Consider the following 21,521-nt stretch of genomic DNA (forward strand, 5'->3'; position numbering starts at 1 on the left):
GGATTTATAGGGCTTTTGGAGTTTGGAAATCTTTGCCTCCTCCTAGTGGTCAGGAAAGGTAGGTGGACTCTCCCCATCTACATCAAAGAAATGCTACAGTAATAATAATAAAAAATGTTTTTTTATAACCTAGAATGAAACACAAAAAGCAACAACTATAGACCTGGGGATTGACCAATAAATCCACATTTCACCTTAGAGATCTGCAATATTACACAGGGAGCAGCACACTGTAGACCAGGTGATTAGCAGATAAATATGCATTTCACCTGGGAGGCCTATGACCTCGCCAGACTAGGAGAAGATTTTCACTTCCTGTCTGAAAACTTCTGTCTTCCCCTCTGTCTTTTTTGTGGGCACTCTAAGGGGTAAATTAGTCTCAGATTGAATGCCCCAAAGCTGATCATTGTTGCAATAAGGTGTTAAACCACACTATCCATATCTACTTAATCCATTCATTTGACTTGGTAATTAAGTAAAGGTAAAAGAAGGTAGGTAACGTTGTTGTTCTTCAGATTAGGCTTCAGAGGATGGTTAGATAGGTCAGGGACAAGCTAAAGTCAGGAGCCAGAAGTTAAGAAGAATAATCAGGTACACAGTTCCAAATGGGTACAGTCAGGGAGTCGGTAAATATCAGGCTACATAGCAAGGATTCAAGTATAAATTGTAACCTAAAAGTCAGTCCACGGTCAACCCAAAAACAGGGGTGAAGAATCAGCAACACAAGGATCATCATCATAACCACAGAGTACTGGTTTCACAGTGGTTTTGAGATTTCCATCATATTTAGTGTCTTTGCCAAAACAAGAACCATGGTTGGCACATACCGGTTCCTGTATTAACCTGTGTCTTTTTCAGTGTAAGCTGAGACTAAATGCGCCTGGTCTGTATAAGAAACAGATGGACATCTTATGACTATTGCCAGTGTTCTAGCCTGATGAGCAACCCTCTTCCTTCATGAGGTATTCTAAAACAGCTGACCATGTGAGCATTTTGGCAACACAAACAAAAGCCTGACTATATTAATTTAAAGGCAGGGGAATTTAATCACCTTCATAAGATACACAAATGGAAATTATATTTATGCTGTGTTTGTCAAAGGTCAATAGCTTCCAATTGGCATGACTGATCCATTACCATTAGTAATTTTTTAATGACCCAATGCCACTTACTGCAGACAAATACAAGCCAAGTTGTACACACTATAATAGGGTGAATACCATAAACTAAGGCCTCATATTTTGTGACTGGTAATTATTGGGAATGATAAAGCAGTATGCCATGCTAAATCTATTTTACATCCATTAGGAGTTTCAACAAAACAATTAACCTGAGTAAAAAACTAGTAGTGCAGTTCCAGATGATTGGTACTGTCTGTACTAAACAAATTGCTTAATAATGCTTGTTAAACATAAATAAGTTCCGGAACAGAAAATGAGATCAGAGATCTGGCCTATATCCAGCTTCATCTGACACATAGACATCTCCCAAAACCACTGTACAGGTATCGTCAGAATGCCAGCACAGATTATAAAGAGAAATGCTGCTAAGGTGCCAAAAATGTAAAGCTTAAAAAAGCAGACTTGCTACATACATTGTGCTTTACACCTGTGTTTAAAACTAAATATTGAGTGCTGCAAAAAATAATAAAAAAAAATAAAAGAATAGACAAGCAAATGCCTAGCGGTAACATTTAAAAAATAATTTCAAGATTGTTTTACAATGGAAAGACATTTAACAAGACAAAAGGATGGCAGACGATTTCAGGGGTAGCATAAGCTAAAAATGCAAACTTTTTGTAGCTGGTATATAAAAAACACAAATTAATTAACTTAAAAATAACCATTGTGTGAAAGTATTAGTTATATATCAAAAGCCAAGAAAGTTTACCATAAAAACAAATTATGCTTACCAGATAATATAATTTCCTTCTGTATAAGGAGAGTGCACGGCATCATTCCTTACTGTTGGGAAATACTGAACCTGGCCACCAGGAGGAGGCAAAGACACCCCAGCCAAAGGCTTAAATAACTCTTCCAATTCCCCCAGTCATAATGCCAAGGGAACAAGAAACAGTAGGAGAAATATCAGGGTATAAATGGTGCCAGAAGAAAAATATAATTTAGAGGGATGCCCATCGGAGAACACGGGGGGCCGTGGACTCTCCTTATACAGAAGGAAATTAAATTATCTGGTAAGCATAATTTATGTTTTCCTTCTTAGTCTTAGTAGAAGGAGAGTCCACGGCATCATTCCTTACTGTTGGGAAACTTATACCCAAACTCTCGAGGACACTGAATGATAACGGGAGGGAAAAAAAGAAAGGCGGACCCTAATTTGAGGGCACCACAGTCTGCAAAACCTTTCTCCCTAAGGCTGCTTCAGCCGATGCAAAAACATCAAACTTGTAAATTTTAGAAAAAGTATGTAAGGAGGACCAGGTAGCCGTCTTACAAACCTGGGGCGCGATCCGATATACGGCGTAGATTTCGGCGCAAGCGAGGGAACCCGCTCCGCCCGTAGTTTCACCTCACACATCGGGGTATCCAATATACCCCGCCGGCAGTTGCTAGAGTGCCGTAAGTTGGACAAACTAGCGATGTCCAGAAATAAGCGTAACTACAAATTTCTGGAGTCGCCAGTGACTTACGGCACTTTAGAAACTGCCTGCGCCTAAAAACTAAAGTATAAAATCTCCCGTAACTGTCTAACACGCCTCCCAAAAATAACCCAACACGTATACCCTTATATCCGCAATCCCCCCTCTAACTCCTAATAATAAATGTATTAACCCCTAGACCGACAACCCCCCACAACGCAATAAGCCTAATTATTAACCCCTAAACTGCCATAGCCCACACCGCAATAAACCTATCCTAGTATTAACACCTAAACCGCTACTCCCGGACCCCGCCGCACCTAAATAAAGTGTTTAACCCCTAAACCGCCGCCCCCGGACCCCGCTGCCACCTACATTAAATTTATTAACCTCTAATCTGACCCCCCTACACCGCCGCCACTTACATTAAATGTATTAACCACTAATCTGACCCCCCTACACCGCCGCCACCTACATTAAATGTATTACCCCCTAAAGCTAAGTCTAACCCTAACACCCCCTAACTTAATTATTATTTAAATAAATCTAAATAATAATAATAATATTAACTAAATTATTCCTATTTAAAACTAAATACTTACCTATAAAATAAACCCTAAGATAGCTACAATATAATTAATAATTACATTGTAGCTATTTTAGGATTTATATTTATTTTACAGGTAAACTTTGTATTTATTTTAGCTAGGTACAATAGCTATTAAATAGTTAATAACTATTTAATAGCTACCTAGTTAAAATAATTACAAAATTACCTGTAAAATAAATCCTAACCTAAGTTACAAATACACCTAACACTACACTATCAATAAATTAATTAAATAAATTAACTACAATTATCTAATATAAAATACAATTAAATAAACTAAACTATATTACAAAAAAACAAACACTAAATTACAAAAAAAAAAATATTACAAGAAGTTTAATCTAATTACACCTAATCTAAGCCCCCTAATAAAATAAAAAAAGCCCCCCAAAATAATAAAATTTCCCTACCCTAAACTAAATTACAAATAGCCCTTAAAAGGGCCTTTTGCGGGGCATTGCCCCAAAGTAATCAGCTCTTTTACCAGCCCTTAAAAGGGCTTTTTGCGGGGCATTGCCCCACAGTAATCAGCTCTTTTACCTGTAAAAAAAAAGAAATACAATACCCCCCCAACATTACAACCCACACACCCCTACTCTAAAACCCACCCGATCCCCCCTTAAATAAACCAAACACTACCCCATTGAAGATCCCCCTACCTTGAGCCGTCTTCACCCAGCCGGGCCGAACTCTTCATCCGATCCGGGCACAAGTGGTCCTCCAGCCGGGCAGAAGTCTTTATCCGATCGGGGCAGAAGAGGTCCTCCATCCAGCAGAAGTCTTCATCCAAGCGGCATCTTCTATCTTCATCCTTACGGAAAAATCAGATTGGTTGATTGGATCAGCCAATAGAATGCAAGGTCAATTCTATTGGCTGATCCAATCAGCCAATCGGATTGAACTTCAATCCGATTGGCTGATTAAATCAACCAATCGGATTTTTCCTACCTTAATTCCAATTGGCTGATAGAATCCTATCAGCCAATCGGAATTCGAGGGACGCCATCTTGGATGACGTCATTTAAAGGACCAGCCATTCGTCAGGTAGTCATCGGCCGAGGAGGATGTTCCGCGCCGGAGGTCTCCAAGATGGAGCCGCTCATCGCCGGAAGGGTGAAGATAGAAGATGCCGCTTGGATGAAGACTTCTGCTGGATGGAGGACCTATAGTTTAGTTTATTTAATTGTATTTAATTGTATTTTATATTCGATAATTGTAGTTAATGTATTTAATTAATTTATTGATAGTGTAGTGTTAGGTGTATTTGTAACTTAGGTTAGGATTTATTTTACAGGTAATTTTGTAATTATTTTAACTAGGTAGCTATTAAATAGTTATTAACTATTTAATAGCTATTGTACCTAGCTAAAATAAATACAAAGTTACCTGTAAAATAAATATAAATCCTACAATGTAATTATTAATTATATTGTAGCTATCTTAGGGTTTATTTTATAGGTAAGTATTTAGTTTTAAATAGGAATAATTTAGTTAATAAAATTATTATTATTTAGATTTATTTAAAAAATAATAAAGTTAGAGGGTGTTAGGGTTAGACTAAGGTTTAGGGGGTAATATATTTAATGTAGGTGGCGGCGGTGTAGGGGGGTCAGATTAGGGGTTGATATATTTAATGTAGGTGGCGGCGGTGTAGGGGGGTCAGATTAGGGGGTAATACATTTAATGTAGGTGGCGGCAGGGTCCGGGAGCGGCGGTTTAGGGGTTAAACACTTTATTTAGTGGCGGTGGGGTCCGGGAGCGGCGGTTTAGGGGTTAAACACTTTATTAGGTATTGCGGTGGGGGATTGCGGTTGACAGGTAGATAGACATTGCGCATGCGTTAGGGGTTTTTTTGTAGGCATTTTAGGGGGTTACGGTGCTCCTATACTCAGCGCAAGGCCTGCTACGGCTGCATTCTATGGCGAGGTGAAAATGGAGTAAGTTTTCTCCATTTTTGCCACGTAAGGCCTTGCGCTGGATATTGGACACCAAATTGCGCAGGTTTTATATGTTAGTCTATGGGGGGAAAAACTACGTCCGCCGGGTGAAATATACGTGCCGCATTTATAAAAACCGGCGACGCTGCATATCGGATGGGGCCCCTGATCCATAGAGGCCTCGTTCTTAAAGGCCCAAGAGGAAGCAACTGCTCTAGTAGAATAAGCCGTAATCCTCTGAGGAAGTTATGTCCCACTGTCTCATAAGCAAAGTGGATAACACTCCTTAACCAAAAAGATAAGGAAGTCGAAGAGACCTTCTGACCCTTACGCTTCCCAGAATAGACAACAAATAAGGAAGAAGTTTGTCTAAAATCCTTAGTAGCCTGAAGATAGAACTTCAAGGCGCGAACTACGTCCAAATTATGAAGCAAACGTTTCTTCGAAGAAGGAGGATAAGGACACAAGGAAGGAACCACAATCTCTTGATTGATGTTGCGGTCTAACACGACCTAAGGAAGAAAACCTAACTTAGTACGTAGAAGAACAGCCTTATCAGAATGGAACACCAGATAAGGAGGCTCACATTGCAAGGCAGCAATCTCAGATACTCTGCGGGCAGAAGCAATAGCCAGTAGAAAAAGAACCTTCCAGGACAACAATTTAACATCAGTTTAATGCATTGGCTTAAACGGAACCCGTTGCAAAACTTTAAGAACAAGATTTAGACTCCAAGGAGGAGCCTTAGATCTAAAACACAGGTCTGATCCTAATCAGAGCCTTAACAAAGGACTGTACATCTGGAAGCTTAGAGAGCCTCTTGTACAGTAAAACAGACAGGGCCGAAATCTGTCCCCTCAGGGAACTGGCAGAAAGGCCCTTCTTCAGTCCATCCTGGAGAAACAACAGGATCCTGGCAACCTTAAAACGACACTGAACTCAATTTGTTTCTTTCATGATTCAGATAGAGCATGCAATTTTAAGCAACTTTCTAATTTACTCCTATTATCAAATTTTCTTCATTCTCTTGGTATCTTTATTTGAAATGCAAGAATGTAAGTTTAGATGCCGGCCCATTTTTGGTGAACAACATGGGTTGTTCTTGCTGATTGGTGGATACATTCATCCACCAATAAAAAATTGCTGTCCAGGGTACTGAACAAAAAAATAAGCTTAGATTCCTTCTTTTTCAAATAAAGATATCAAGTGAACCACGAAAAATTAATAGGAGTAAATTAGAAAGTTGCTTAAAATTGCATGCTCTATCTGAATCATGAAAGAAAAAATTTGCGTTCAGTATCCCTTTAACTTTATGCCAGGAAAACCCACGCTCTTCACACCAGAATAAGTAGGTTCTCCACACCTTATGATAGATGCGACAAGTAACCGGCTTACGAGCTTGAATGAGAGTATCAATGACTCTCTGAGAAAAACCTCTCTTGGCTAGAACGAAGCATTCAATCTTCACGCAGTCAGCCTTGGAGAATCTAGACTTTGATGAACAAAAGGACCTTGTTCCAGCAGATACCTGCGACAAGGTAACTTCCACGGAGGAGATGATGACATCCTCACCAGATCCGCGAACCACATCCTTCGCGGCCACGATGGCGCAATCAGTATCACTGATGCCTGCTCCTGCTTGATGCGGGCCACTACACGAGGAAGGAATGGTAACAGCGGGAAAAGGTAAATTAGAACCTCCAAGGCACTACTAATGCATCTATTAGATCCACTTGAGGATCCCTGGACCTCAACCCATATCTGGGTAGCTTGGTATTGAGACGGGACACATGAGATCTATCTCCGGCGTCCCCCACCTGTTGCATATCTCCGCAAACACTTCGGGATGGAGAGACCATTCTCCCGGATGAAAAGATTGTCTGCTGATAAAATCCTCTTTACAGTTGTCCACACCTGGAATGTGGATCGCTGACAGATAACAGCTGTGGGCCTCCACCCACTCCAGAATCCAAGATACTTCTCCCATTGCTCGGGAGCTTCTTGTTCTACCCTGATGGTTGATGTAAGCTACCAAGGTTATATTGTCTGATTGGAATCTGATAAACTGGGACGAACCCAGAAGGGACCAAGCCTTTAGAGCATTGAAGATTGCCCGAAGATCCAAAATGTTGATCGAGAGGGAGCATTCCTCCTGAGTCCACAGGCCTGTGCCTTCTTGGCACCCCAAACAGCTCCCCTTCTTGATAGACTTGCGTCCGTAGTCACAATCTCCCAGGATGGTTTTAAGAAGGATGTCCCTCTGAAAAACAGATGATCTAGACAGAGCCACCAAGAGAGCGATTCTCTCGACCGGTTGTCCAGAGAAATCTGTGACAGACCCGAATGATCACTGTTCCACTGCCTCAGCATGCACAGTTGCAATGGTCTGAGATGGAACCTGGCAAAGGGAATGATGTTCATGCTGGACACCATGAGACCAATCACCACCATACACTGAGCCACAGAGGGCCTTAAACTGAATGTCAATTCAGATGAATCGTTGCCCGGTTTTTAATAATCCTATTAAAAACAAGGGCATTTTAATTCATCAAAATTTACATTTCACTCGTTTTCTTCAAATACTTACCTTTTAATTTTCACAGCCGTTCCAGCAATTCCCCCGGCCGTCGGAAGCCTCTTCATACATCAGAAATGACGAATCCGGCTTCCTCCAATCATGGCTTCCCCCGGGGGAATCATGGTCTGAGGCAACAGCGTGATTGGAGGAAGCCGGATTCGTCATTTTGGACCCGCGAAGAGGGTTTGCGACGGGCGGAGGAAGTGCTGCAGCGGCTGTCAGGATTAAAAGGTAAGTATTTGAAGAAAACAAGTGAAATGTAAATTTTGATGAATTAAAGTGCCCTTGTTTTTGATAGGATTATTAAAGGGACAGTGAACCCAATTTTTTTCTGTCGTGATTCAGATAGAGCATGCAATTTTAAACAGCTTTCTAATTTACTCCTATTATCAAATTTTCTTCATTCTCTTGGTATGTTTATTTGAAAAGCAAGAATGTAAGTTTAGATGCCAGCCCATTTTTGGTGAACAAACTGGGTTGTCCTTGCTGATTGGACAGCACCAATATACAAGTGCTATCCATGGTTCTGAACAAACAATTTGCTGGCTCCTTAGCTTAGATGCCTTCTTTTTCAAATAAAGATAGCAAGAGAACAAAGAAAAATTGATAATAGGAGTAAATTAGAAAAATGCTTAAAATTGCATGCTCTATCTGAATCATGAAAAAAAAATTTGGGTTCAGTGTCCCTTTAAAAACCGGGCACCGATTCATCTAAATTGACATTTACTTTGAGGTCCGGAGGGCAAGACATGCTGAAGCTAGCTTGCAACGTCTCTGGTCTATTAGAAATATCCTCATGGATATGGAGTCTATTATATTACCCAGGAATTCCACCCTGGTGCTTTGTATAAGAGAATTCTTTTCTAGGTTTATCTTCCATCCATGTGATCGAAGAAGAGAGATGAGAGATTCCAAAACGGCTAGAAGAGCCCCTAGAACCTTCGTAAAAATTCTTGGAGCAATAGCTAGACCAAACGGAAGTGCAATGAACTGGAAGTGCTGGTCCAGGAACGCAAACCTTAGGAACTGGAAGTGATCCTTGTGGACTGGAACGTGAAGGTAAGCATCCTTCAGATCTATAGTGGTCATGAACTTCATGAACTAAGGGAAGGATGGACCTTATCGTCTCCATCTTGAACGAGGGGACATTTAGACATTTGTTTAAGCACTTTAGGTCCAGAATTGGGCGGAAAGTTCCCTCCTCTTCTTTGGGACCACAAATAGGTTTGAATAGTATCCCAAACCTCTTTTATGAGATAGGTACCGGGACAATGACCCCTGAGGACAGATGCCGCACGCACCCCAGAACGGCTTCCCTCTTTTCTGGTCTGGAAGACAGGCTTGAGAGGAGAAATCTGCCCTTGGGTGAATGACTTGAAACCTATCTTGTATCCCTGAGCTATGACTTCCAGGACCCATGGATCCTGCACGTACCTGAACCAAGCGTCTGAAAAGAGCGTCAGTCTGCCCCCTACATGATCCTGAGACGGATCGGGGGCCGCCCCTTCATGCCGATATAGTCTCGGCGGGCTTCTTGCTCTGCTTCGACTTATTCCAGGACTGAGCCGGCTTCCAAGTACTCTTGGTTTGCTCGGGATTAGAGGAGGACTGTTGTCGTTGGGATTTATCAGAAGGAAAGGAACGAAAATTAGAAACTTGTCCCTTAGACTTGCTCTTTTTATCTTGCAGTAGGAAGGAACCTTTGCCCCCTGTACCTGTAGAGATAATGGAGTCCAGGCCTGGACCAAATAAAATCTTTCCCTTAAAGGGGAGGGAAAGAAGTCTGGACTTAGAAGTCATATTCACAGACCAGGACTTCAGCCAGAGTGCCCGACAAGTCTGAACCAAAAAGCCAGAAACCTTAGCATTTAGGTGAATAATCTGCATGTTAGCATCACAGATAAAAGAATTAACAATTCTCAAGGCTTTAATTATTTCCTGGATAACGTCGAGGGGACCCTCCACCTCAAACAATTCTGATAAGGAGTCACACCAGTAGGTAGCTGCTCCAGGAACCGCGGCAACAGCCGCTGCCGGTTGAAATATACCGTATGTTGAAACGTCTTTCTTCAAAGAGTTTCCATCTTCTTATCTATCGGTTCTCTGAACGACGAGCTATCCTCAAGCGGGATAGTAGTACGTTTGGCAAGCACAGAGATAGTGCCATCCACCTTAGGGACGGAACCCCACAACTCCAATTGTGTCCGGGGCCGGGAATAATTTTTTAAAAAAAGACGAAGGGGAGAAGGAAGATCCAACTCTGTCCCATTGGTTCTTAATAATGTTCGCCATCTTTACAGGCACAGGAAAAGTTACTACCCTGTCCTCAAACTCTGTCTAACTTGGGAATCAAAGGTTCATCAGGCAGATTGGCTTCTGAAAACTCTAGTGTAGACAGGACTTCCTTTAGAAGAAAACGTAAGTGTTCAAACTTAAATTTAAAGGCTGGTTCCTCCGCAGCAGGAGGCTTAGAGGCAGCAGACTCCATCCCAGAAAGTTCACCCTCTGAAGCCTCAGAGTGCGATTCATCCTTGGATAACTGAGACAGAGCAGTTAAATCCAATAAATTACATGATGACCCCGGGGCAAGAGAGCTATGTCTAACCTTTTGCTTGCACTTAGCAGGGCAAGGTAAAGCACTGAGGACCTAAGACACCGCCGTTTTTAACTGCGCTGTAAAATCTGATGGTAAAAGGCCCCCTCCAGATGGAGGATTAAGTGTGCTATGGGAAGCTGCATGTGTAGAAGGAGATGAATGTTGGGTATGCACCTCACGGGACGGCGACTCCTCAGAGGTGTACGGCTCAGTGGTACTAAAAGGGTTAACCTTCTTTGACCTAATAAAGTTGTTAAGGCATGTGGAACATAGTTGAGAGGGTGGGCATACCAAGGCCTTCTCACAATATAAACAGGTATTACTATTTGGAATAGAGGGAGTACACTATAATATCTCAGAATCATCCTCCATAGCTTAAGCTACTGACAGCAGGACACAGAAAATAAACTATCTTTATTTCTCAAAAAAACGGCACCTTTATACTCCCAATGGCTGGGGCACTCACCACCTCCTAGACCCAGACAATGCAGAGAAATAGCGTCTTCTCCGACAGTCAGCTCGGGCAGGAAAGAGGAAATGAAAGTGAGACCACACCCGGTCACATGGTGCGCAAATCAGGACCGCCCCTGCTATGAGAAAAAGAGCTACAAGCTGCGCAACGTTCAAAGTGAAAGTAAAAACCTGTGCGCTCCAGCGATAAAACAAATAGCCTATATGCGCAATAAAATCTCACTTTGAACGTTGCGCAGCTTGTAGCGCTTTTTCTCATAAGGCAGCATAAAATCAAAGCATCACATTTGATTAATCCCCACTGTTCAATAATCCTCCTCAGGAGATATTAACCCATGATTCTATTAAGATAAAAGGAGCCACACAGTGACCCTGTCTTCTAGCGTTTTCAACATATGTAAAAATTGAAACGATCTTACCAGAATCCATGCTGTGGAACAGAAACACAGCCTCTCAAGTGTGAAAGTCTTGTGGCATCGCTCCTGACATGGACTTGAGTGAGAGAACAAGTAGGCAGTGAAACTCGTCATCAATGATTGCTTAGGAGCTGTTAGCAAGTAGTCTTGATGGGTTCGCACAAAGACTCTCCCTGCATCTCCAGACTAACTTTCGTCAATGCTCTCACTGAGAGGCTGACAAGACTACTTAAAAACTCCAGTCTAATAACGATAGGCAGATACCCTTCCTAAGGAACTACTCCGAAATCTTCTGACACTTCTCTGCCATCCTCCTGTGATTAAAGGCAAAGAATTACTGGGGGATGGGGGAAGTGGGAGAGGTATTTAAGCCTTTGGCTGGGGTGTCTTTGCCTCCTCCTGGTGGCCAGGTTCAGTATTTCCAAACAGTAAGGAATGATGCAGTGGACTCTCCTTATATTAAGAAGGAAACTAGAGTTTTCTTTGATGAGACCCCCCCCCCCTCTCCCCTAAAACCCAAAGGGGGATGCACCAGAGTTCATGCAAGCAGGTGAAATCTGTGAAATGTATATACTGGTCTAACAAGCCAAGTCTAACAAACCCAATTTTTTTCTTTTATAACTTGGATAGAGCATATTATTTAAAAAAAAACTTTCTAATTTACTTGTAGTATCAAATTTGCTTTATTCTTTTGGTATCATTTGTTGAAGGAGCAACAATGCACTACTGGGAGCTAGCTTAACACATGTGATAAGCCAATGACAAGAAGCATACATGTGCAGTCACCAATCAGCAGCTAGCTCACAGTAGTGCATCGCTGCTCCTGAGCCTACCTGGGTATGCTTTTTAACAAAGGCTAGCAAAAGAATGAAGCAAGTTAGATTAAAGGGACAGACTATTCCAGAATTTTTTGGTTTAAAAAGGATAATTCCTTTATTACTGATTTCCCAGTTTTGCATAACCAACACTATTATATTAATATACTTTTTACCTCTGTGATTACCTTGTATCTAAGCCCCTGCAGACTGTCCACTTATCTCAGTTCTTTTGACAGACTTGCATTTTAGCCAATCAGTGCTAACTACTAGGTAACTCCACAAGAGAGAGCACATTATCTATATGGCACACATGAACTAACACCCTCTAGTTGTGAAAAACTGTCAAAATGCAAGTTTATTTTTGACTAGACTGTCCCTTGAAATTAATAGAAGTAAATTGTAAAGTTGTTTAAAATTGTATGGGTTTCTTGCCATATATCTCCATCAGTGGTTTAAATAGAAAAATATGCTGCATGCTTGCATCTGTAGTTGAAACAGAATATGCCATGTGCCTACACTGGAGGTTAAATAAGAGTCAAGCGCAGTGATTGGCAGTTGCACATATATGCCTCTTGTCATTGGCACACCAGATGTGTTCAGCTAGCTCCTAGCAGTGTATTACTGCTCCTAAGTTTACTCTTCAACTAAGGATACCAAAATAACAAAGCAAATTTGATAATAGAAGTAAATTGGCAGAAAAGTGAAACCTAGGTTCCAATATAGTGGCACCCATAAATACAGGGGGTGCATGAAATATATGAATTTTCTGTGAGTGCTGATAAGCCCCGGGACTTGTACCCTGTTTAACATCTTTCATGGAAACAGAATATCCTCTAAAAAATCAGCTACAAATCAGTTAGTGCAGTGCAAACGAATCTGAATGGCAAACAAGTAAAAAAAAAAAAAAAAAAAAGGAGTACAGTATTAACAAGATGAGGAAATCAGGTACAACAGCACCCTAAGAACACTTTCAGACTGGCAAAACCCCAGTGGGCCACAAAAAATAATAGAAACTACGTGAAAAGATTAACCAAAGTAGTACAGAGATACTGCTCCCCTCCCTGCACACAGGGAAACACAGTTTTTATCTGGGCATACGCTAGATACTGAGTAACCCAATTCAACATTCTACAGTAGGGCTGCATGGTTAATTGCATGATGCGATTAATCGCGATTTTAAATCGTGGGAGTATGCAAATTTTTTTGATTAAAAAAATCCTCCCATGTGGCTGACTGTACTGCATTGAGGATTTTTTTTGTAATAAAAAAAAATATTGCATACTGCCGCAATTTGAAAATGGCGATTAATCGCATCATGCAATTAACGTGCAGCCCTATTCTACAGCATATTACAAAACGTGGTATATCTGTGCCATATGATGGACTGTTCTGATCATTATGAAACAAGATTATATAAATGGCAAAATAAAGAATATTTAATAAATAAATAACTAACTGAAATACCTTTGAACCTTTAGGCATTGCTGTCTCATCGATCAACAAACGCAGAATGTTGCAGGAAACCAAGATGACGGAAAAAGACTAAAGAGAAGCAAAAACAGAATTTATGTTTACCTGATAAATTTCTTTCTCCAACGGTGTGTCCGGTCCACGGCGTCATCCTTACTTGTGGGATATTCTCTTCCCCAACAGGAAATGGCAAAGAGCCCAGCAAAGCTGGTCACATGATCCCTCCTAGGCTCCGCCTACCCCAGTCATTCGACCGACGTTAAGGAGGAATAATAGCATAGGAGAAACCATATGGTACCGTGGTGACTGTAGTTAAAGAAAATAAATTATCAGACCTGATTAAAAAACCAGGGCGGGCCGTGGACCGGACACACCGTTGGAGAAAGAAATTTATCAGGTAAACATAAATTCTGTTTTCTCCAACATAGGTGTGTCCGGTCCACGGCGTCATCCTTACTTGTGGGAACCAATACCAAAGCTTTAGGACACGGATGAAGGGAGGGAGCAAATCAGGTCACCTAAATGGAAGGCACCACGGCTTGCAAAACCTTTCTCCCAAAAATAGCCTCAGAAGAAGCAAAAGTATCAAACTTGTAAAATTTGGTAAAAGTGTGCAGTGAAGACCAAGTCGCTGCCCTACATATCTGATCAACAGAAGCCTCGTTCTTGAAGGCCCATGTGGAAGCCACAGCCCTAGTGGAATGAGCTGTGATTCTTTCGGGAGGCTGCCGTCCGGCAGTCTCGTAAGCCAATCTGATGATGCTTTTAATCCAAAAAGAGAGAGAGGTAGAAGTTGCTTTTTGACCTCTCCTTTTACCTGAATAAACAACAAACAAGGAAGATGTTTGTCTAAAATCCTTTGTAGCATCTAAATAGAATTTTAGAGCGCGAACAACATCCAAATTGTGCAACAAGCGTTCCTTCTTTGAAACTGGTTTCGGACACAGAGAAGGTACGATAATCTCCTGGTTAATGTTTTTGTTAGAAACAACTTTTGGAAGAAAACCAGGTTTAGTACGTAAAACCACCTTATCTGCATGGAACACCAGATAAGGAGGAGAACACTGCAGAGCAGATAATTCTGAAACTCTTCTAGCAGAAGAAATTGCAACTAAAAACAAAACTTTCCAAGATAATAACTTAATATCAACGGAATGTAAGGGTTCAAACGGAACCCCCTGAAGAACTGAAAGAACTAAATTGAGACTCCAAGGAGGAGTCAAAGGTTTGTAAACAGGCTTGATTCTAACCAGAGCCTGAACAAAGGCTTGAACATCTGGCACAGCTGCCAGTTTTTTGTGAAGTAACACCGACAAGGCAGAAATCTGTCCCTTCAGGGAACTTGCCGATAATCCCTTTTCCAATCCTTCTTGAAGGAAGGATAGAATCCTAGGAATCTTAACCTTGTCCCAAGGGAATCCTTTAGATTCACACCAACAGATATATTTTTTCCAAATTTTGTGGTAAATCTTTCTAGTTACAGGCTTTCTGGCCTGAACAAGAGTATCGATAACAGAATCTGAGAAACCTCGCTTCGATAAAATCAAGCGTTCAATCTCCAAGCAGTCAGCTGGAGTGAAACCAGATTCGGATGTTCGAACGGACCCTGAACTAGAAGGTCTCGTCTCAAAGGTAGCTTCCAAGGTGGAGCCGATGACATATTCACCAGATCTGCATACCAAGTCCTGCGTGGCCACGCAGGAGCTATCAAGATCACCGACGCCCTCTCCTGATTGATCCTGGCTACCAGCCTGGGGATGAGGGGAAACGGCGGGAACACATAAGCTAGTTTGAAGGTCCAAGGTGCTACTAGTGCATCCACTAGAGCCGCCTTGGGATCCCTGGATCTGGACCCGTAGCAAGGAACTTTGAAGTTCTGACGAGAGGCCATCAGATCCATGTCTGGAATGCCCCATAGTTGAGTGACTTGGGCAAAGATTTCCGGATGGAGTTCCCACTCCCCCGGATGCAATGTCTGACGACTCAGAAAATCCGCTTCCCAATTTTCCACTCCCGGGATGTGGATAGCAGACAGGTGGCAGGAGTGAGACTCCGCCCATAGAATAATCTTGGTCACTTCTTCCATCGCTAGGGAACTCCTTGTTCCCCCCTGATGGTTGATGTACGCAACAGTCGTCATGTTGTCTGATTGAAACCGAATGAACTTGGTCCTCGCTAGCTGAGGCCAAGCCTTGAGAGCATTGAATATCGCTCTCAGTTCCAGAATATTTATCGGTAGAAGAGATTCTTCCCGAGACCAAAGACCCTGAGCTTTCAGGGATCCCCAGACCGCGCCCCAGCCCATCAGACTGGCGTCGGTCGTGACAATGACCCACTCTGGTCTGCGGAATGTCATCCCTCGTGACAGGTTGTCCAGGGACAGCCACCAACGGAGTGAGTCTCTGGTCCTCTGATTTACTTGTATCTTTGGAGACAAGTCTGTATAGTCCCCATTCCACTGACTGAGCATGCACAGTTGTAATGGTCTTAGATGAATGCGCGCAAAAGGAACTATGTCCATTGCCGCTACCATCAACCCGATCACTTCCATGCACTGAGCTACGGAAGGAAGAGGAACGGAATGAAGTATCCGACAAGAGTCCAGAAGCTTTGTCTTTCTGGCCTCTGTTAGAAAAATCCTCATTTCTGAGGAGTCTATAATTGTTCCCAAGAAGGGAACCCTTGTTGACGGGGATAGAGAACTCTTTTCCACGTTCACTTTCCAGCCGTGAGATCTGAGAAAGGCCAGGACGATGTCCGTGTGAGCCTTTGCTCGAGGGAGGGACGACGCTTGAATCAGAATGTCGTCCAGGTAAGGTACTACTGCAATGCCCCTTGGTCTTAGCACCGCTAGAAGGGACCCTAGTACCTTTGTGAAAATCCTTGGAGCAGTGGCTAATCCGAAAGGAAGCGCCACAAACTGGTAATGTTTGTCTAGGAATGCAAACCTTAGGAACCGATGATGTTCCTTGTGGATAGGAATATGTAGATACGCATCCTTTAAATCCACCGTGGTCATGAATTGACCTTCCTGGATGGAAGGAAGGATAGTTCGAATGGTTTCCATCTTGAACGATGGGAGCTTGAGAAATTTGTTTAAGATCTTGAGATCTAAGATTGGTCTGAACGTTCCCTCTTTTTTGGGAACTATGAACAGATTGGAGTAGAACCCCATCCCTTGTTCTCTTAATGGAACAGGATGAATCACTCCCATTTTTAACAGGTCTTCTACACAATGTAAGAACGCCTGTCTTTTTATGTGGTCTGAAGACAACTGAGACCTGTGGAACCTCCCCCTTGGGGGAAGTCCCTTGAATTCCAGAAGATAACCCTGGGAGACTATTTCTAGCGCCCAAGGATCCAGAACATCTCTTGCCCAAACCTGAGCGAAGAGAGAGAGTCTGCCCCCCACCAGATCCGGTCCCGGATCGGGGGCCAATATTTCATGCTGTCTTGGTAGCAGTGACAGGTTTCTTGGCCTGCTTTCCCTTGTTCCAGCCCTGCATTGGTCTCCAAGCTGGCTTGGCTTGAGAAGTATTACCCTCTTGCTTAGAGGACGTAGCACTTTGGGCTGGTCCGTTTTTACGAAAGGGACGAAAATTAGGTCTATTTTTTGCCTTGAAAGGCCTATCCTGAGGAAGGGCGTGGCCCTTACCCCCAGTGATATCAGAGATAATCTCTTTCAAGTCAGGGCCAAACAGCGTTTTCCCCTTGAAAGGAATGTTTAGTAACTTGTTCTTGGAAGACGCATCAGCCGACCAAGATTTCAACCAAAGCGCTCTGCGCGCCACAATAGCAAACCCAGAATTCTTAGCCGCTAACCTAGCCACTTGCAAAGTGGCGTCTAGAGTGAAAGAATTAGCCAATTTGAGAGCATTGATTCTGTCCATAATCTCCTTGTAAGGAGGAGAATCACTATCGAGCACCTTAATCAGTTCATCAAACCAGAAATATGCAGCTGTAGTGACAGGGACAATGCATGAAATGGGTTGTAGAAGGTAACCCTGCTGAACAAACATCTTTTTAAGCAAACCTTCTAATTTTTTATCCATAGGATCTTTGAAAGCACAACTATCCTCTATGGGTATAGTGGTGCGTTTGTTTAAAGTAGAAACCGCTCCCTCGACCTTGGGGACTGACTGCCATAAGTCCTTTCTGGGGTCGACCATAGGAAACAATTTTTTAAATATGGGGGGAGGGACGAAAGGAATACCGGGCCTTTCCCATTCTTTATTAACAATGTCCGCCACCCGCTTGGGTATAGGAAAAGCTTCTGGGAGCCCCGGCACCTCTAGGAACTTGTCCATTTTACATAGTTTCTCTGGGATGACCAAATTTTCACAATCATCCAGAGTGGATAATACCTCCTTAAGCAAAATGCGGAGATGTTCCAACTTAAATTTAAATGTAATCACATCAGATTCAGCCTGCTGAGAAATGTTCCCTAAATCAGTAATTTCTCCCTCAGACAAAACCTCCCTGGCTCCCTCAGATTGGGTTAGGGGCCCTTCAGAGATATTAATATCAGCGTCGTCATGCTCTTCAGTAACTAAAACAGAGCAGCCACGCTTACGCTGACAAGGGTTCATTTTGGCTAAAATGTTTTTGACAGAATTATCCATTACAGCCGTTAATTGTTGCATAGTAAGGAGTATTGGCGCACTAGATGTACTAGGGGCCTCCTGAGTGGGCAAGACTCGTGTAGACGAAGGAGGGAATGATGCAGTACCATGCTTACTCCCCTCACTTGAGGAATCATCTTGGGCATCATTGTCATTATCACATAAATCACATTTATTTAAATGAATAGGAATTCTGGCTTCCCCACATTCAGAACACAGTCTATCTGGTAGTTCAGACATGTTAAACAGGCATAAACTTGATAAGAAAGTACAAAAAACGTTTTAAAATAAAACCGTTACTGTCACTTTAAATTTTAAACTGAACACACTTTATTACTGCAATTGCGAAAAAACATGAAGGAATTGTTCAAAATTCACCAAATTTTCACCACAGTGTCATAAAGCCTTAAAAATATTGCACACCAAATTTGGAAGCTTTAACCCTTAAAATAACGGAACCGGAGCCGTTTTAAGCTTTAACCCCTTTACAGTCCCAGGTATCTGCTTTGCTGAGACCCAACCAAACCCAAAGGGGAATACGATACCAAATGACGCCTTCAGAAGTCTTTTCTAAGTATCAGAGCTCCTCTCACATGCGACTGCATGCCATGCCTCTCAAAAACAAGTGCGCCACACCGGCGCGAAAATGAGACTCTGCTTATGCTTTGGGAAAGCCCCTAAGAAATAAGGTGTCTAATACAGTGCCTGCCGATATTATTATATCAAAATACCCAAATAAAATGATTCCTCAAGGCTAAATATGTGTTAATAATGAATCGATTTAGCCCAAAAAAGTCTACAGTCTAAATAAGCCCTTGTGAAGCCCTTATTTACAATCGTAATAAACATGGCTTACCGGATCCCATAGGGAAAATGACAGCTTCCAGCATTACATCGTCTTGTTAGAATGTGTCATACCTCAAGCAGCAAGAGACTGCACACTGTTCCCCCAACTGAAGTTAATTGCTCTCAACAGTCCTGTGTGGAACAGCCATGGATTTTAGTTACGGTTGCTAAAATCATTTTCCTCATACAAACAGAACTCTTCATCTCTTTTCTGTTTCTGAGTAAATAGTACATACCAGCACTATTTGAAAATAACAAACTCTTGATTGAATAATGAAAAACTACAGTTAAACACTAAAAAACTCTAAGCCATCTCCGTGGAGATGTTGCCTGTACAACGGCAAAGAGAATGACTGGGGTAGGCGGAGCCTAGGAGGGATCATGTGACCAGCTTTGCTGGGCTCTTTGCCATTTCCTGTTGGGGAAGAGAATATCCCACAAGTAAGGATGACGCCGTGGACCGGACACACCTATGTTGGAGAAATAGTAGATTTACAGGATCTGGTGTCATCACATCTACAGCACATTGAGATACACATTCAGATAATATGTATGTATTATCCTCTTAAAGGTTTATTATACACTAAATACATTTTATGAATGTGGTATTGAGATTATTCCCCGCATTACTCTAGTCATAGGTGCAGCAACTATCATTCAGGTACCTGCAGTGTAGCCAAGAGAAAAAAATGGCGGCACCCATTTTTATAGGAAGGTGCATGAAATGTATTTAATGTGTAATGCCCCTGTAAACCTTCATTTATGCATAGGGTGATGCTAAGAAATTGTGTAAATAATTTTTAACAATATAAGAAGAAGAATTTTCTTTATCAAATTATAAAAAACTTCTTTAAGACCAACACTTACCGTCGCCACTAGGAGCAATATCATTACTGATGGGTATACCAAGTTCTTCTCCCAAGCAGAAGCTTTCTTGCGTCTTTCTTTTAAAAAGAAAACAAAATAGAAAACATGAAAACAAATTTCATCAGGTAAAATGGCAGCTATTACTTCATATCTATGACGCTGAGAAACCATATCTCCAAACTAGTCAATTATTTATACCTGTGGAACTGAAAGGTATGTACACTAGTTGTATGTAAAAAATACAGACAACAGTTTATTACAATAATAAATAAGAATATAGAAAAAAAGCAAAAAAAATAAATTTAAAGGTAATGGTAATATCCAACCTTAGATATGCAGTGCAATTCTGTGCAATGAGGCAATTGTCAAAGTACTGAATGTAAACAAAACCTAGAGTTTGAGCTATATGTAACTTATTATATATTGTTTTTAGAGGAAAAATAGGGCTTTCTTTTGACATCAAATATTTATATATGAACTATAATTTAATAAGAATAAAATCTAAGTAAGTGCGAAACACAGCATTTACTCCAGGTCACTGAAAATAAAATGTTTAAGGCCAGTGGTGGTGCAGGTACAGAGGGTCCCAGTGACTGCCAAATTGTTTATATTTTTTTTACCTCACATTGCAGCTGTACTGATTCTGGCACAGCTGCTTTGCTGTATGATTGTTCCCTTATTGTAAAGTTCCTGTGATTCACAAAAAATGGGAGTGGCTTGTGCTTCTAAATGCTGCTGAGGGAATGGAGGTGCAGAATGTGCGAGGGAGCCAGCTAATGCTCAGAATTAAGTCCAGCCCCTGGAATTGTGCTGTAGTAGGTAGAATATCAGCAACTGGCATGTAAGTGTCAATGTTTCTATATTTATGTTAAATTGGGTTTTATATTTATGTGTTATTGTAAGCAAGTGTGTATGTTTGCTCCTGTGTGTGTATATGTGTGTGTGTGAGAGAGAGCAAGAGTATGTGTTTGTTGCTGTGAGTGTGAGCAAGAGTGTGTTTTTTCATATACACACACACACACACACACACACACCCAGTGAGGAAGGGACCTTGACATGGCCCTGGGCCTATCACCATTTGGCTAAACTTTGTAACTAGCTCTTACATTTTGCTTTTAATCTAGCTGTATGCTTGCATGAGTGTCCGACTTTCTATCTTTTTCATATATATATATATATATATATATATATATATATATATATATATATATATATATTATATATATATATATATATATATATATATGTGTGTGTGTGTGTGTGTGTGTGTGTGTGTATGTGTGTATGTATGTGTTTATATAATGTTTTCTCATCATATTGCAGCCCTACTTTTTTAATTGAATTTCTCAAACCGTCTTATAACTAAGTAAAAGCACTCACATGAGTCACTCTTGACACCAATGAGCTACCATGTTTAAAATTATGTGCATCTCATGTTTACAACAAGCAATGCTATCTGCTTCACATATTGCCACTACTATTATTATGCTTTGGGCAGTTTTGTTTTTTTTGCCCCCTCTGGAAAAATTTCTGCGGACGACAATGCCAAAATACAAGTCATATGGGGTTTTAGGAATCTACAGGGCCAAATAAGTGGCCTGCCCATTTCAGTCTTCATACATGGAAATTTGACACCTTGATCTAAACAGCACTGAAAGGGTTCTTTTTTGAACTCCTATCTAACACTAACT

General features: G+C 41.5%; 1 protein-coding gene across 3 annotated transcripts in view; it reads right to left on the reverse strand.

The window, feature by feature from the left end:
- The window catches only part of LMBR1 (limb development membrane protein 1), a 777,013-nt gene that overhangs the window by 92,469 nt on the left and 663,023 nt on the right, over positions 1 to 21,521 (reverse strand). For all 3 annotated transcript variants that reach the window (XM_053713821.1, XM_053713820.1, XM_053713822.1), the window contains exons 11-12: positions 19,831 to 19,907; positions 13,490 to 13,567 (exon numbers count right to left, since the gene is read on the reverse strand). In XM_053713821.1, coding sequence (XP_053569796.1) covers positions 13,490 to 13,567; positions 19,831 to 19,907 — 155 coding nt within the window. The remainder of the gene's footprint in view (positions 1 to 13,489; positions 13,568 to 19,830; positions 19,908 to 21,521) is intronic.

This window comes from Bombina bombina, chromosome 5, assembly GCF_027579735.1.
Source record: "Bombina bombina isolate aBomBom1 chromosome 5, aBomBom1.pri, whole genome shotgun sequence".
In the NCBI taxonomy this organism is placed as follows: Eukaryota; Metazoa; Chordata; class Amphibia; order Anura; family Bombinatoridae; genus Bombina; species Bombina bombina.